The sequence below is a fragment of the Equus przewalskii genome, chromosome 10 (assembly GCF_037783145.1).
Source record: "Equus przewalskii isolate Varuska chromosome 10, EquPr2, whole genome shotgun sequence".
NCBI classification, from domain to species: Eukaryota; Metazoa; Chordata; class Mammalia; order Perissodactyla; family Equidae; genus Equus; species Equus przewalskii.
The window spans coordinates 43274954-43292914 of NC_091840.1; the positions used below are offsets into that span (position 1 = coordinate 43274954).

Genomic DNA, 17961 nt, shown 5'->3' on the forward strand with positions numbered 1-17961 from the left:
TCAGGCTGGCTGTGTCCCTTGAATGAATGTTATTGCTCCTCTCTGAAGGTGTCTTTCTCTCCAGGAGTCTCCTTTCCTCTTTGGGCCAAGGAGCCATTACCAAACCAGCTCTGCTGATATAAGTCCCTTGATTCCGCTACAATCCCACACCTTTGTAAACGGTTACTTTATAAAACCCTCCTCAAATAATCCTAACCTGAGTATGCTGTTTTTTGTTGAGATCCTGAGTGATGGGGGTACTCTATTACTTGCAGCTGAAAGCAGCCTAAGTGATACGCCTAGTACTAGATTCTACTTCTTAAAATCCAGGAAACATCGCAACACAAGACATTTTGGGATCACTTCCCATTCCAGTTTCTAATGGAGTCAGTGTGTCTGTGGGCGGTGGGAGCAGTGGTTGGAGGGAGGAGGAGGAAATATATGGCACATGCGTAGTGTTGTTTTCTAGGCAGCCGTGGAGGAAGGAAACAACGAGAATTACATCTGAATAACCCTTCACAGTACATAATGTACATTTATACACACTTTTATTGACAATAACCCTGTGAGGTAGGGCTCTTGATTTTCATTTTATAGATGAGGTCAGGTGAGGATCAGAACTGTATAGTAACTTCTCAAAGCTGCAGCAAGGGGGTGAACCAGGAATGGAAACCAGATCTACTGACTCAAATTCTGTGTTTTGTTCACTCCCGAGGGCTTGCCCCTCCCTCCATGAATCAAGCCCAGGAAGGCAGGATGGAACCGAAAGGGAAGAGGTGGGGTGATTTATGGGTTTATGCTGCCCTTCTTATTCTCATCTAAGATTTTTCTGAAATTCCTTTAACATCTAAGAAAAACCACATATGCTAAAAAAAACCCAACCCAACAGCTTGCAGTAGCCTGGGATTCCAGAATAAATACTGAAATTGGCAGAACACATAGTATCCTTCCTCTCGATGGGTCACGTGAGGACACTGCCTAACATCCGTCATCATGTGTGTCTCTGGGAATATACAATATTTATGTCTCATCCAACCCCCAGATGCCTCTTTCTTGTGCCAAAAAGAACTGCTTTCCTACCTTCTGATCTAATCTAAAAAATGTCATCAAAACCTGGCCCCAAAGACTTATAAATTCTTTTTAAGTGGAGGAGACTTGAGTATCCTCCCAGCCTTCTCAGAGAACGGCTTAGATGAAATCATGCCAAGTTCTGAGTAAATGGGAGGAGTTTTTTAGTGGAAACCATAATGCTATGCTGTGGCTGCATTTTCACAATACTTCAGGGGTGGGAGGTTGGTCCCTCTGCCTGGATAGGCTGGAAGGCTATTTAACATTTTGTTCAGGGGAAACACAGCCCACATTCAAGAGTCAAGACCAAGTCATGAGACTCACTGGAGTCAAACTCTGGCACTAGCCCCAACTGCTTCTAGGCAGCTGTGCCTTCACTCTAACAAAACCACTACAACATGCCTACATGGAAAAAAACAAAGCAAAATCTAGCATTCCACAGAACTTCAGCACGTGGCATCTCAGGCAACTGATCCTTAAATCCAGTTTAATATCTGAATCTTTTTCCCAAGAGCAGCTGAAGGTGGTTTTCACCACCAAAGGGGTAATAAATAATGTAGTGAAATTAATTACTCATTTTATAACCAATTACTAAATTATTGCTGAAACAGCAAGTTCTTATTGATACAGGAAGATGTTCAGATCTAGTACTGGGTAGACAGAGAAAGACAACTACTGTATGGTATCACTTATATGTGGAATCTAAAAAAGCTGAACTCAGAGAAACAGAGAGTAGAATGGTGGCTACCAGCGGTGGGGGTTGGGAGAAAGGGGGGGATAGTGGTCAAAGGGTAGGAACTTCTAGTTATAAGATTACCAAGTTATGGGGCTCTAATGTACAGCACGGTGATTACAGCTAATAATACTGTATCATATACTTGACTATTGCTAAGAAAGAGCTTAAACGTTCTCACCACAAAAAAGAAATAGTAATTATGTCAAGGGATGGAGGTGTTAGCTAATGCTATGGTGGTAATCAGCTTGCAATATATAAATGTATCAAATCAACACACTGTACATCTTAAATTTACATAATGTTATATGTCGATTATATCTCAATAAAGTTGAGGCGGAAAAAAGGAACAGTGATGGTTAAGTGCAGTGTAAGTGCTCAATAAAGGTTTCTACAGTTGAGAGAGGAAAAAAAACACCTAGTATTGGGTGAAGAGGTAGGCTGAAGAGCAGTGTTTGTGAAAAAAAAAAAAAAAATCCATCAACATATGTGGCAAGAGTAAGACCTGGAGAAATAGGTAAGATAATGTCAACTGCTATCTGCGGGTACTGAATTTTTTTTTTTGAGGAAGTAATTAGCCCTGAGCTAACATCTGCTGCCAATCCTCCTCTTTTTGCTGAGGAACACTGGCCCTGAGCTAACATCCGTGCCCATCTTCCTCTAGTTTATAATGTGGGACGGCTGCCACAGCATGGCTTGCCAGGTGGTGCCATGTCCACACCTGGGATCTGAATCGGCGAACCCTGGGCTGCTGAAGTGGAATGTGTGCACTTAACCACTGTGCCCCTGGGCCAGCCCTGTGGGTATTGAATTTATAAATGATATTTCTCTTTGTAATTTTCTGCATTTTTGCAAAGCATATATATAAAATCGAATTAAAGATTTTAAAAAAGAACCCAAGGGCCAGCCTGGGGTTCATAGGTTTGGATCCCAGTGCAGACCTACACATTGCTCATCAAACCGTGCTGTGGTGGTGTACCACATGCAAAATAGAGGAAGACTGGCAATGGATGTTAGCTCAGGGCAATCTTCCTCACACACACACACACACACACACACACACACACAAGAAAACAAGAGAGCTATTTCTGGGAAGTACTTCATACCTCAAAGGGGTTATACATATCCCAATTCTGCTGATTTGTCACATGACCAAAATCACTGGAGGGGGATCAGTGAAACCAAGCACTGAAAAAAATAATGCCCAAAGCAGTAGCAGCTACTTTTCTTTCTTTTTTTTTAAAAAAGAATGGGCCAAAAACTCTCTAAAAATTTCAGCTACACCTAGCATTACCTTGGGAGCAATCAGTATCCATTTTGATAAGGCAACCACATCTGGCCTGAGAAGATGTTTGGAAGTGTTTATGAAAATCTGCACCTAGTTAAGAACGGAAATAAGGGAATAGTATTTCCACCCTTTGGTTTAAATGCCTAATCCTTCATGCTAATCTTAAATGCTTGCACTTGTTTTTTACAAACTGGATTGAAAGAGATTTCAACTTTCAAAATGTATCATACATCCAAATTAGGCTGAGAACTAGCTGCAGAGAAGGACATTTCACCTTGTCCTAGGGAGCATAAAGGAGGGAAAATCTGAGAAAGTCACATAATGATTCACCTTGCCAGCAAGATCCCCTGGTACTCTTCCAGTTGTCTCATGAAGCTGGGGTTTGGCTTGGTCACTGTTCGTCTTTCCTTTACGTAGTCATAGGCTCGGTCCAGATTCCAGCCATATTCCTTCATTGCATAGGCAATCACAGTGGAGGCTGAGCGACTCACCCCCATTTTGCAGTGCACAAGGCATTTAGATCCGTGTTTCCTAGTTTGGGGGATCGAAGTGAGGAGGAAAACACAACAGTGAGTACACTTTAAAAGCTGGGTTCTAAGTGTTTCCAAGTCTCCTGCCCTGCCCTTCCACTTTCTTGCTACACAATCCACCCTTAGTACACTTGCCTACATCTACAATCATATATGCGGGAGGGGGGGCAATTCTAGTGTACTCAAATAATATTCAATGTTAATATTAAGCTTTCTTATTCATTCAGTGAATATTTACCAGGCATTTTCCATGTGTAAGACAATGTGCAAGGTATCGGATGCAAAGATAAGTAACAATTTTTCCCTAAAGGGTAGGATTCAGTGGGAGGAGCAGCCAATTAAGATTCAAAATGGTAATCGTGATGACAGTTGGCCACAGGGCGTGGAGGGAGAATTTTCAATTTAGAGACTGGACCTCATTTTGCATGTGGTTGGAGGCCAGTCCACTCACAGCCCCAGGGGCATGTTTCACGGCTGGCATGCTCTTGAGTTACAGGTGTGGCAGTGATTCATCTAATTTATCCAAATATTCTGGGCTGCTTCCAGTTCAAGTTGCAGTAAGGGTTCTGTCCCTGGAGGAAAGCACAAACCAAATAAAACTAACTCTCTTCTTTACTCAAATGTAGGGCTGGATATTACTTTTCACAACACCACCACCTGTGTTCTGTCTAGGGACTGGCTATACGATCCATGGAGCTGAATGGAATCAGGTGATGCACCATGTGGCTTTCTCAGTGACGACAGTGGAATGAATAACTACCAGTAGTATTTTTTTTTCAATGGAGTGGAAGAAAGAGGAAACAAAGTTAGCATAAACTGACACTAAAAAACAAAACAAACCCCTCAATCTTAACACGAAAAAGCTTATTACTTTGGATATGACATTACTCAGTTATACCAATTCTGCTAACAACACAGTGTCTGGCACAGAGTAAGTCTTCACATATTTGCTAAATGTATGAATAAACTTATTGAACTGCTGATTAGATCCGTCAGTTCTAAGTAGGAACATTTTAAAGTCTGGAAAAAAGAACGGTTACTCTTATCACTAGTGTATATGGGCTGGAATCCTTCCAAAGTGGCTATTCCAATAAATAAAAAAATGCACGTCAGCCTAACAAGAGAGATCTATTCATTCACTCACTCACTGTATTACAGTAGACAAGCTTCTCGCCAGAAGCTTATAATCCTTCTGCTGGGGACGGAGATACATGAAAGAGTTAAGTACCAGTCCAAGAACGCATGAGGGTAAGCGCCAAAATGAGTGAGCTAGATAAGCTACAGGAATGCAGAGACTGGTCTGGAATAATTGAAACAGTCTCAAAAGGAAGGTAAGATTAACCTCCTACCTGTCACTTAGATGCAAAATTTTGGTGTCCTAAGGTTGGTGCGGTGTGTGTCTCTGTGTGCTTAGCTTATCCCAAACTACTAGGAAATACTTGTTTTGCTTATGGCACAATAGGGTTTTCATTTAAACAATGCACAGTGACTCAGATGGAACTTCAGACATGTGCTCTTTATTTTCCCATCAAGCTCTGACAACAAGAATGTGTTAAATTTCAGGTCTATGCCTGCAGGCACGGAAGGTGCTCAAACTTGGAAAATCCTAAGAAAAATCCAATTATGAAATCCACTCCCATGAAAATAGTTCTTCATTTTGAACTGGGCTTTTTCAGTGGATGGCTTCTAACTCAGGTTCTGAAGGATCTGAAGTCAGTTGTCACCTAACCCAATTTTACCTTTCAGGTTCAGTTCTCCTTTCTCCCCCTGGCACCCAGTGCTGGATTCTCCAGATTAAGCCTGGCATCACATTAGGAATTCTAAACCCTCTCATTTGTAGGTAGGGTCTGGAATTCAAGGCCCTGATTAGGGTGAAACACATGAGGTGCCCACATTTAAGGAGGCCCTCACTTTCACATGCTGACCTACACTTACAGGAGCCTCAGAGTGAGTGCCTGCTTAGATGTAACCTGGGCGCCTCATGAACGTCACCCTAATCCTGGCCCTGCTGGGACTGGGGCCTTAGCTTGAACTCTAGCCACTTTAGCTGTGACCCTGACAACTTGTTTATTCCTTTCCTTAAGGAACTAGACTATTCCTAAATACCTGATGGACTCTGAAATGAGATACGATCTTAGATTCAAGTCTGATCTTCACCACTTGTTACTTAACCTCTCTGAACCTTATCTCCACAGTCTTTCCTCAACTGTACAGAAGGATGACAGTATACGCCTCTCTGGGTTTTGGAAAATACGACACGACAGAATCCATGTAAAGTACCTGGCACATAGTAAGCATGCCATGAATGATATTATTATTGGGAATAATTTAATAATAGGCCTCAAGAATATAAAATACTCTTTCAGGTGCTGGCTAGAGACTGAAAGAATGGGCTCAAAGTTAGGCTATGGGGATTCAGGGTAACTAAGAGAAAGACTTCCTGACCACGAAGCTCTGTGAGAGAGGTGTGGAATCATACTCGAAGGAGGATTTTTAAAAACAGAAGTGCCAGGAACTATTTGAATGTGGTCCCACGGAAAGGGGAGCGTGGTCAACATGCTCATATGGTTCCTTCTATTGATGGAATAAATAGGATTGGCAAGGAAAGTCCTAGGGACTTAAAAAAATCACTGTTGACATTTTAATACTAACCACTAAATTAATACTATTAAATAGTTTCACTAAAAGGACCAATTAATTTAAGGAATACATCAACGTACGGGCTAGAGAAAAATTTCACTGAAAGTCAAGTAAAACAACGTGAAAAGATTTCCAAAGCTCACTGTGTCTCTCCTTGTCTTCAGAGAGGAGGACCCAGTACTCCAGCTATCTGGAATAATTCTACTATATAACTTTCAAACGTCATTGGCAATTTAAGCATTTCATTCAGAATTTCTTCCTTCTTTCATTTCTATTTCTTTTGTTGCAGCTTAAGTTTATTTTCTCTTATCTTGTGCTCAATGGAAATAGCCAACATGAGGTCATCTTCTTTCAGTGGCTTCATCTACTTAAAGGAAAAGTATTGTCACTAGTCATCTTTCCCCTAGGATTAAGAAATCTCAGTCTCCTTTTTTCTTTACTTCCTTTTTCCTGAGTACCATCAGTAAGTTATCTACAGCTTTCAGGCCCCAGCCATGTGTGGTGTGCAAGGAACAGGAGTCAGAATATGTATGAGGGACCATTACTCACTTTGCTTTAGAGATGAATTTGTAAGTGTCATTCCAGTAAGCCAGGAGATCTGTTGCCTCTTCATCATATACCCGGATGTTATGATACTCAAAGACTCCTGGGAAGAAGTTATCTATCTCTCGAGTGACATTCAAGATATACCGCACCCTGTAAGGAAACCAAGGGAAAATACAGGCTCTACTACTCAGGATAAATCCAATTCTCAGCACTGTTCCCTTATTTAAAACTTGTTTACTCCCTAGGCTGAAATTAAATATTAAAATACTGAAGAAAGCTAAAAAACTAAGAGGCTAGATTTATTCAGTACAGAAACTATGTAACAGGGTCCTGGGCATACTTGGGCAACAGGAAGTTAATGAGAGAAAAGCCGTCCACCAAGTGCAACATCTCAATTCCATTTTCAGTGTATGGATGGTTACACAACCTCATCTTTGCCAGTTTTTTGAAAATATGCCTTGTATTTTCCTGCAAAGAATCAATCTGAGGCCCATAATCTGACAATTTCTCTTCAGTCACTAAAATTATCAGCAACATAATTTATTCTTTGGAAGTCATGTGTATTAAATCAGACTCTTAGCATGTACCTTGATGGAAGAAAAAAAGAAAAACAGAAAAGGGAAAAATTTCCTCCTATCTTTCCAAATGCCAGATTGTCAGATTTTGTTCTATTACTCTCTCTAAACTACATGAAAGGCAAATGAGGCCAGGGCTCAGAAGGTCAGAGGAACGTTGGACTTAAAACTCTCTTAACGCTCTAGGCTGCATTCCTGGCTGCTATGGCAGCAGATGTGTCTGAGAGTTTTCCCTGTACTGAGATGGTTGCTGAAAGGGCTTTCTGTATCAAAAAGTTATTCTGCTCTCTCTCTCACTGAGCAATGTTAATAAACGCTTGGGCTTAATTTGCAAAGGGTTATCTTTTCCTCAATGCTGTGTGAACTTAGACATCACTGGGATTTCTTCCAACAACACGAGAGACTCACGCATTTCTCTCTGCAGAAGCTGCTTCCTTCTCAGAATCACATGTGAAGTTCTACAAATCCAATCTCTAAAGACAGAGAAATGACTACAGAAAGGAAGAGCCATAGCTAAACAATTCTGTGGTTAAGGTCAAAAGACTAAAATTTTTCTGGGAGATGATTTGAATCTGTTTTAACTCAGCATCAAAGTCCATTACTAGAAAGGATTTTTTCTTTTTAATTTAAAAAGCAAGCACATGCAACTAACAGTGTAGCAGTTCCCCAAAAGGTTAAACATAGAGTTACCATATGACCCAGAAATTGCTCTCCTAGGTATGAACCCAAGAGAAATGAAAGCATAAATCCACCCAAAAATTTGTAAATGAATGGTCACAGAAGTATTCATAATAGTAAAAAAAAGTGGAAATAAACTAAACGTCCATCAGCTGACAAATGGATAAATAAAATGTGGTACACACCCATATAATGGAATATTATTTGGCAATAAAAAATGAAGTACTAATACATGCTACAACATTGATACACTTTGAAAATAATGGTAAATGAAAGAAACCACTCCTAAAAGACCACATATTGTATGATTCCATTTAAATGAAATGTCCAGAATAGGCAAATCTATAGTGACAGAAAGAAAATTAGTAGCTTCTAGAGGCTGGGGGGAAGAAGGGAAATGGGAGTGACTGCTGAAGGGTACAGGCTTTTGTTTTGGGTTTAAAAAATGTTCTGGGGCTGGCCCCGTGGCCGAGTGGTTAAGTTCAGGCACTCCACTACAGATGGCCCAGTGTTTCGTTGGTTCGAATCCTGGGCGTGAACACAGTACTGCTCATCAAACCACGCTGAGGCAGCGTCCCACATGCCACAACTAGAAGGACCCACAACTAAGAATATACAACTATGTACCGGGGGGCCTTGGGGAGAAAAAGGAAAAAAATAAAATCTTTAAAAAAAAAATGTTCTAAGTCGACTGTTGTACAACTCTGTGAATATACTAAAAACAACCAAAGTGTACATTTTAAATGGGTGAATTGTATGTGAATTTTATCTCAATAAAACTGTTTCAAAGAAAAGGTAAGCACACTTCTCATTTTATTTAAAATAAAAATGAACAACCTCACTCCTCCAACCCCTTCTTCAGTAACTGATTACAGCAGGACAGGGCTTCTCAATCCTTTTCATTACAGAACTCTAGGCAGCTACTACCAATTAGAATTGGCACTCTCTGAAATTTCTTTGCTATCTCAATATGGAGTAGCACTTTCTTTGGGTTTCTGAAGTTAGCAGATTGGTTGAAAACGGGCTTATTGTCAAAATTGCTCTTGAAAATCCCTTAAATCATCCACAGGGGGCAGTACACATGATTTGTGTACAGATTCCTGAACTGTAATTCTTTATCCATTAAAGTTTAAGAAGGAGTGAATTTAAAAAACCAGAGTTACAAAGATGTCTGAGAATCCAACTATACTGTTTTTTAAGACAGATTTATCTGTGTTTTATAATTTAGCCTTATAAGTAGTAAATGAAACGAATAGCTCTCATCTCCCGTCAAAAGTCAAAGTGTATGTATGCATGATGTGATTCCAATGCATTTGGCAAGCACTGCTATATCAAATCTCAGATTTCATATTAAACACTGTATCTAGGTGTTAGTTTCCCACAAGTCAGTCTGTCAATTTTTCTACCATTCCTTCACATTTACTGAGCACCGTTCTTGATATAAAGCTCTGAGCTGGGAAGATGTATGTTTCACACAAAAGTAAGATACAGTCTCTGCTTTCAAGAACTCTAGATTCAATCCTTATCTATTTAAATTTTCCAACTTCTATTTACTTCCATATCTTAAATTAAGTAACCAGATTTCCCCTCCTGGAATTCTTTGTATAATCATTTGGCTTCAGTCCTGGTCCAAGTTCATTTTAGCAATTATGACATACCTTTCTTCTGGGGGAAACAAAGGGAGTATGCATCGAATCATGTTAAAGATAACCAGAAGGCGGACTGGTAGCTGAGAAAACAGGCAGCCAGAAGCCAGCCAGGCAGCCACCATTACCTCTGTGTCTCAGCAGGTCTTATCCCTGCTCACAATGAAGAGTTAGCATGGCCAATTTCCAGATGTGATTTTCTCTTATTGGGATGATTTGACCTCCTAAGGCCAAGTTCAATGAAAAATTTAGGCATTAGCTAAGAAGTAAAAAGGGAAGAATGGCAGCTTTTTGCTTGCTGAATGTTCACTGTGGTCTCAACTCAATAACTATGCTACTTGGGGGTACATTTCTTTTTTTTTTTTTTAAAGATTTTATTTTTTTTTTCCTTTTTCTCCCCAAAGCCCCCCAGTACATAGTTGTATATTCTTCATTGTAGGTCCTTCTAGTTGTGGCATGTGGGAGGCTGCCTCAGCGTGGTTTGATGAGCAGTGCCATGTCTGCGCCGAGGATTCGAACCAACGAAACACTGGGCCGCCTGCAGCAGAGCGTGCGAACTTAACCACTCGGCCACGGGGCCAGCCTCAGGGGGCACATTTCTTAATACAAGGTAGGTCTTCTTGTTCAATTTCAGAGGCTTGTCCATTTTACATTTATAACCTAACTTAGTCCTCAAGCACCTTACTATAAAAGGATAGGGACTGAGTCTTATTTATCTTTGGATCCCTGGCACCTAGTATTATGCTTGGCCCACAGAAGATGCTTGATAAATGTTGAATGAACAGCTCTGTGAACCCAACAGATGCAGTTTTGTGTACTCTTACATAAAAATAGGAACCAAAGGCAAAACTATGGAGACAGTGAAAAGATCAGTGGTGCCAAGGGTTGGGGTTGGCGTTGGGGAGATATATGGGTGGAGCACAGAGGATTTTTAGGGCAGCAAAAATACTCTGTGTGATACCATAATGATGGATACATGTCATTATGCATTTGTCCAAAGTCATAGAACGCACAACACCAAGAGTGAACTGTAACGCAAACTATGGACTTTGGGTGATTATGTGTTGTCAATGTAGGTTCATCAGTTGTACCAAATGTACCACTCTGATGGGGATGTTGATAATGAGGGAAGCTGTCCATGTGTAGGGGCAGGGGTATATGGAAATCTCTGTACCTTCCCCTCCATTTAGCTGTGAACTTTAAACTGCTCTAAAAAAAACCCCAGAGTTAAAAACAAACAAACAAACAAAAGGAACCACTAAGTGTATTTGGTTTGAAACTGCATGAAAGGCTTGCACATTTGTTTTTGAAAGCCTTTCCACTGACACAGTTGATCTTTCTCGGGAGGTGGGGGAATGAAACAGTGGGAGACCAGCCCTTTTAATTTTTATTAGATTCCACCTGATTAGAATTAACTGGAAGCAACTCTTAAGCTTAAGATTACTCATCGAGGGGTGGCCTGGTGGTGTAGCGGTTAAGTCCGCATGCACCGTTTCAGCAGCCTGGGGTTCGCCGGTTCGGATCCTGGGTGCAGACCTACGTGCCACTCATCAAGCCATGCTGTGGTGGCATCCCACATAGAAGAACAATAAGGACTTATAACTAGGATATGCAACCATGTACTGGGGCTTTGGGGAGGGGGAAAAGAAAAGAGGAAGATTGGCAAAAGATTGGCAACAGATGTTCACTCAGGGTCAATCTTCCTCACCAAAAAAAAAAAGCATACTGTAAGGAAATAAAAAGCCAGCTTAATGGAAGTTGGGTGGCAGGCTTATGGGTTAAAAAAAAAAAAAAGATTACTCATTGATAGCTCTCTGACTGGAAAATATAAAGATTAAACAGTGATTTCTGTCACACGGTGTGTCAGCAATTGCTCTGTGTGCTTACCCTCGGTTCTGTAAATCCTCTAAGTTAGAGGCATTCCATTCCGAGCCCTGTGAACCAAAAAGACAAGGTTAGGAGAGTATTGGCAAATTGACCAAATACAATATGTGAAAAGGAGACCTGTGAGGGAAGCAGCAGAGTTTCTAAAGAGAAGGCCAGGAACATCTACGGAGTTTCCTTTCTATGTACCATAGACTTCGTATGTTATCACACTGAGTTTTCACAAATGATAGAGTAAGAAAGTTATCTTCATTTTTACAGATAAAACCAACCCTGATAGAATTCAAATAATTTTTGCTCAAGATCACGTTGCTGGAGAGGTGTCTTTGACCACCCTTTAATCTGAGTTGCATGTTGCCTGTTATTCTTGCTTATAGCACAGCAGTTCCCCCCACATCTGCGGTTTCTTTCCAGTTTCAGTTACTGGTGGTCAACTGCAGTCTGAAAATATTAGATGGGAAATTCCAGAAATAATTCATAAGTTTTAAATTGTGTGCTGTTCTGAGTGGTGCGATGAAATCTTGTGCCCTCCTGTCCAGCACGTGAACCATCCCTCTGTCCAGCGTATCCATGCTGTTTAGGCTACCTGCCATTAGTTACTTACTAGCCCTCTTGGTTATCAGATCGACTGTGCGGTTCCGCAGTGCTTATGTTCAAGTAACCCTTATTTTACTTAATAATGGCCCCAGAAGTGCCAAAGTAGTGAGGTTGGCAATCCAGATATGCCAAAGGGAAGCTGTAAAGTGCTTCCTTTATGTGAAAAGGCGAAAGTTCTCAACTTAATAAGGAAAGAAAAAAATTGCATGCTGAGGTTGCTAAGATCTACAGTTAAGAACAAATCTAACTGTGAAATTGTGAAGAAGGAAAAAGAAATTTGTGCTGGTTTTGCTGCCGCACCTCAAATATGTATGTATAGGAAAAAACACAGTATATAAAGGGTTCACACTATCTGTGGTTTCAGGCATCCACTGGGGGTCTTGGAATGTATCCCTCACGGATTAGGGGTGACTGTACTCTGATTTTTTTCAATAGCGTGTCTCACAATTTTTATTTGTATATTTATTCATGTACTTATTTACGACCTCTTTCCTCTACTATAATAGAAGTTTCTTGAGGACAGGAACCAGGTCTCTTGTTCCCTATGGAAACTCCTGCACAATGCCTGGCAGCTGGCAGGTATTCAACATTTGTTGAATGAACAAAGTGGCATTATTATGAATATCTAGATTTCATTTTAAAACCCACATTCTTTCTAGCGTATTATGATGCATCTAGGGAGTTGGGGAGGGGAGTAGGGTGTGTGTGTGTGTGTAGTGGGAGAGAGTGAAATAGTAGCTTCTGTCAAACAAATTAGGGAAACCTCACACACAAAGTTTTAAAAAGGGGAGTTCTGCAGATTATCCGGAAGATACATCAGATACATTGTTAATATTTTGCCACATTTATTTTCTCTTTTTTCTTTCTTTCAACATAAATCAAACTTTTTTCCCCTGAACCTTCTGAAAGTAATTTGAACATAATAACACTTCAATACTTGATCATGTATTGTTTAAGAACAAGAATATTCTCCTACATAATTCTATTTTTACAACCAAGAAGGATAACATTAATATAATACATGATCCATATTTGCATTTCAAAAATTATCCTCAAAATGTCCTTTATATTGACTCAATCAAGGATCATATTCTGCATTTACTCGCCATGTCTCTATCTCCTTTAATCTAGAACAGTCCACCCCTGCCTTTATTTATTTCGTCTTTCACAATACTGACATTTTTGCAGACTGCAGGTCTGTAATCTTGGAAAACTCCCCACAATCTGGATTTGTCTGATTGTTTCCTGATGATTAGATTCAGGTCAAACATTCTTGGCAAGAATATTACAAGGGTGATGTGTACTTCCTACTGCATCAAATCACGAGGCACATGATATCAGTTTCTGCTGTTATTTGCCATGTTGAGTTGAATTCTTCGTAGTACCTTTGTGTCTGCCACATCCCTCCATTATAAAGATTCCATTACAATTAGTCAGTAATATATAGGTATTAGTAATCTTTGAAGCCATGTGAATATCCTGTTTCACTATGGTTTCAGTATCAATTGCTGATCTTGCCCAAATCAGAAATTTTACCGGAGCTTACAGAAGGGTGATTTTCTAATTCCATGATTCCTTTTGCACGTTAGCTGGCATTCTTCCGTAAAAGGGAGTTTCACTTAATCAATCCTCCCACCCTTTATTTGAATGTCACTATGGACTCTTGAATTCTTTTTCTGTTTGGTATGTTATAATCCATTATTCCTTTTTTTTTTGGACACTCAAATTGTCATGATTTGGCCAGTGGGAATCTCCCCAAGCAGGCTCCTTTTGATATGACCCCATTAGTCGTTCAGCACTTCCTTGCTTTCTGGTACAAAAAGTTGTTCCAGATTAACTTTGTGAGTGGAATCAGCCATTTCTCCAAGGAGCCCTGGGTTCTTTTAGTGAAGAATGGTATTGTAATCAAGATCTGGGGATTAATTAGGTATTCTCGTAACTATTGGGTGTCACTGCTTCTAAAACTTTTCAGTGGACAGATCTAGGAAATATTTCTAAAAAAATACTGAGTTTACACTGGTACCTCCAAATTCAAATTAACACACAAGGTTCTTCCTTTCTTTCTTGCCTCTCCCTCATTATTTCTATCTCCCTACCCCACAGTGAGAACCTTGGTTCCCAACAACGCATTTGCTCTACTTACAAAATACTTTCATTATTACACCAATACCACAACCAATAACATACCCATTAAATTCAAATTTTCCCTGCAGTTCTTTTTTTCCTTATTATATTTCACTAAGGAGAACAATAAGGAGTATTATGCTTAAAAGTTATTTGAGTTAATTCCTTTTTGTGAGGTTATCAGCTTGATATACATTTGGGTTTGTTTATCTTGTTTGCATTAAATTTTAGGGTGTGCTTTTTCCATTTGATTTTTTTGAATATGCAAAACTTTTACAAGGTTGAAACTCAAAAGTTTACGAAAAAGTCAACTCAAAGTCTCCTTCCTACCCCTCTCTTCAATCTCCATAGGTAACCATTTTTATTAGTTTCTGGCTTGTTGCACCTGTGTTCTATTTTGAACAAAATGTAAGCAAATATATGTTTATCGTCACCCTTACTTACACAACAGTCGTATACTACATATACTTTTTTTGTTCTTCGCTTTCTTCACTTTATAATACACCCTCAAAACAACTCCATATCACAGTTCACAGAGATCTCCCTTCTTCTTTCTTACATCTGCATAGTACTTCATTGGGTAGTGATATAACAGTTTATTCAACTAGTCTCCTATGAATGATTATTCATTTTTGCGTAAGTGAGATTGCTGGGTCAAGGGTAAATGCATAGTTTTGTTAGACATTGCCAAATCCTCCTCCATAGAGGTTGAAACAATTCTGCATTCCCAACATCAATGTAGGAGAGTGCCACTCTCCCCACAGCCTTGCCAACAAAATGTGTGGTTAAGCTTTTGAATTTTTGCCAATCTGCTAGGTATGAAATGTTATCTCAGTGTAATTTCAATTTGCATTTCTCTGAAGAGTAAAAGTGAGCACCTTTTTAATGTTTCAGGTCCATTTTCTATCTTTGAGCTATATGTTCATGTCTTTTGAAAAAGCAAACAGTTAAAAATAAGAATTTACCTATTTTAGAATTATGAATTAAATGGAATTTAGCATTAGAAGACTTGGGTTCAAGTCCCAACTCCCCTTCCTACTGTGGGGTATTGGGCAAACTGCTTAACCTCTCCAACTTCCCCTTCCTTATCTGTGAAACCGACCACTCTTCCCACTCTAGTTCTATATGTATCTATAGGGACCTTCCCCTCAAATTACAAATATAAAGTTTCTCCCAATCCTTCCTGCCAGGTGAGAATACAAAGAGAAGTCTGTGACCCATAATTGGGCCCTCACCCGACCATGCAGGCACCCCGATCTCAGACTTGCAGCCCTCAGAACTGTGAGAAAAATTTCTGTCGTTTATAAGCCAAAAAAACCCACACCAGTTTTTCCCATATTAAAATAGAAAAACTCTCTTTTCATCCTGAATCCTCTCCAAGACACCAATCCTTTTTCTCTTCTCTTCGTAGCCAGAATTCATAGAAATATAATCTAATATACTCAGTCTCTAATTCCTCATTTCCCATGTGCCTCAACCCACAACACTGTGGCTTCTGCCCTCATCACTCTTGCTGCGGTTACCAGTGACCTCTTCCAACTGTCTCTAATGCGGGGTCACCTTTGTATCCTCATTGCATTGGCCTTCTATGAGTATCTATCTGATATGGTTCATCACTTCCTCTTTATGGAACTAGGTCAGACCACGCAAATATCTAGTCTCATGCCTAGCACAGTAAAGAGGATCAACAAATGTTTGCTGAATGAATGATCAAGTGAGATAAGTAAATGAAGCACTTTGAAAATTGTTAAGTGTTATGCAAGCACTATCATCGTATTACAAGTGATCTGTAATTTGGCCGTTGAACTGGAAGATCTCAAGGACACTGTGTTGAAGTCCCATTTAGGAAAAGGTCAGTAAGTGATGGACAACTGATCTTTTCTACAGACCAGGGGTCAATCGACTTGCTTAAAAAAAATATGGGAGGTTCTGAAGGCTCTGTGCTCAATCTTAGAAAACTAGCTCCCACACCAAAGAAAAAGGCAAGAACTACAAAGGACTTCAAGGGGACAGAAGCCAAGCAATAAGTGTTGAGTGGCTAAACTGGAGCCAGGGAAATGTGACCACCTCACTTCTTAATTTAGAAACCTAAATCCTCTGCGGAACTCTGTCCAGCTGGATGGAAATAACCCTGACGTGATGGGAAGAGTCTATGATTTTCATCTACCTGTCCATAGAAAATTCAGTCTGACAGTCTGAAATGATACATATCCAGAAACAAAATAAATTAAATGCATAGGTTACTAACTCAGTGAAACCCACACAAAGTGACTTGGGCTGTGGTTAGGGCTGCTTCAGGTTCAACCTGAAAGAAAGAACTGGAGTCAAGGCAGTGTAATTACTTTTCTGCCTTCTATACAAATGCCATGCATATTAGTCCCCTGGGGCCCTCCACGGACTCGATCTTTCTTTTCCCCATGCTTTTCAGGCTTACAATGATATAATTTCTTGGGGGTTTTCACTATGTTCTATGTAATTATGCAAAGCATATTCTAATTTTACTGAAGTACAAAATGAAATTTGGGGACTATAATACATTTTTAAGTAAGTTCATTTCCATCTTTCATTCTGGTTCCCCTACACTGCACCCTGGCCAAAGTTCCAGGGGATTGATTTCTTTTCAAAAGTTATCATCAAGAAATAGCCTTGTTCAAATGAAAACAGGATTGAAACAAAAAAACAACCCACTAACTGGGAAAAAATATTTGCAAGTCATATATCTGACAAAGGCTTATATCCTTAATATATAAAGAACTCTCACAACTCAATCACAAACATCAAACAACCCAATCAAAAAATGGGCTGGAGACAGGAACAGACATTTCTCCAAAGAAGATATACTGATGGCCAATAGGCACATGAAAAGATGCTCATCATCGCTGATCATCAGGGAAATGCAAATCAAAACTACACTAAGATATCACCTTATACCCGTTAGAATGACAAAAATATCTAAAACTAATAGCAACAAATGTTGGAGAGGTTGCGGAGAAAAAGGAACCCTCATACACTGCTGGTGGGAATGCAAACTGGTGCAGCCACTATGGAAAACAGTATGGAGATTCCTCAAAAAACTAAAAATAGAACTACCATACGATCCAGCCATCCCACTACTGGGTATTTATCCAAAGAGCCTGAAGTCAGCAATCCCAAAAGTCCTGTGCACCCCAATGTTTATTGCAGCACTGTTTACAATAGCCAAGACGTGGAAGCAACCTAAGTGCCCATCAACAGACGAATGGATAAAGAAGATGTGGTACATATATACAATGGAATACTACTCAGCTGCAAAACAGAACAAAATCATTCCATTTGCAATAACATGGATGGACCTTGAGAGAATTATGTTAAGTGAAATAAGCCAGCAAGAGAAAGATAATCTGTGTATGACCCCACTCATATGAGGAATTTAAAACTATGGAGCAAGAACAGTTTAGTGGATACCAGGGGAAAGGTGGGGTGGGGGGTGGGCACAAAGGGTGAAGTGGTGCACCTACAACATGACTGACAAACATTAATGTACAATTGAAATTTCACAAGATTGTAACCTATCAATAACTCAATAAAAAAAAAAAAAAAAAGAAATAGCCTTGTTGAGGTCCAAATGTTTTAAGCAAAACAGAAGAGGAGAGCACATTTATGGCAAATAGCAAGGATTGTACAGGGAGTTCTG

The 17961-nt window shown here is 39.8% G+C and overlaps 1 protein-coding gene across 7 annotated transcripts in view; it reads right to left on the minus strand.

Annotated features, from left to right (window-relative positions):
* Window positions 1-17961, minus strand: part of SSH2 (slingshot protein phosphatase 2) — a 241923-nt gene that overhangs the window by 15893 nt on the left and 208069 nt on the right. For all 7 annotated transcript variants that reach the window (XM_070562813.1, XM_070562810.1, XM_070562807.1 and 4 more), the window contains 3 exons: window positions 11571-11617; window positions 6788-6934; window positions 3399-3599 (listed from right to left, as the gene is read on the minus strand). In XM_070562813.1, coding sequence (XP_070418914.1) covers window positions 3399-3599; window positions 6788-6934; window positions 11571-11617 — 395 coding nt within the window. The remainder of the gene's footprint in view (window positions 1-3398; window positions 3600-6787; window positions 6935-11570; window positions 11618-17961) is intronic.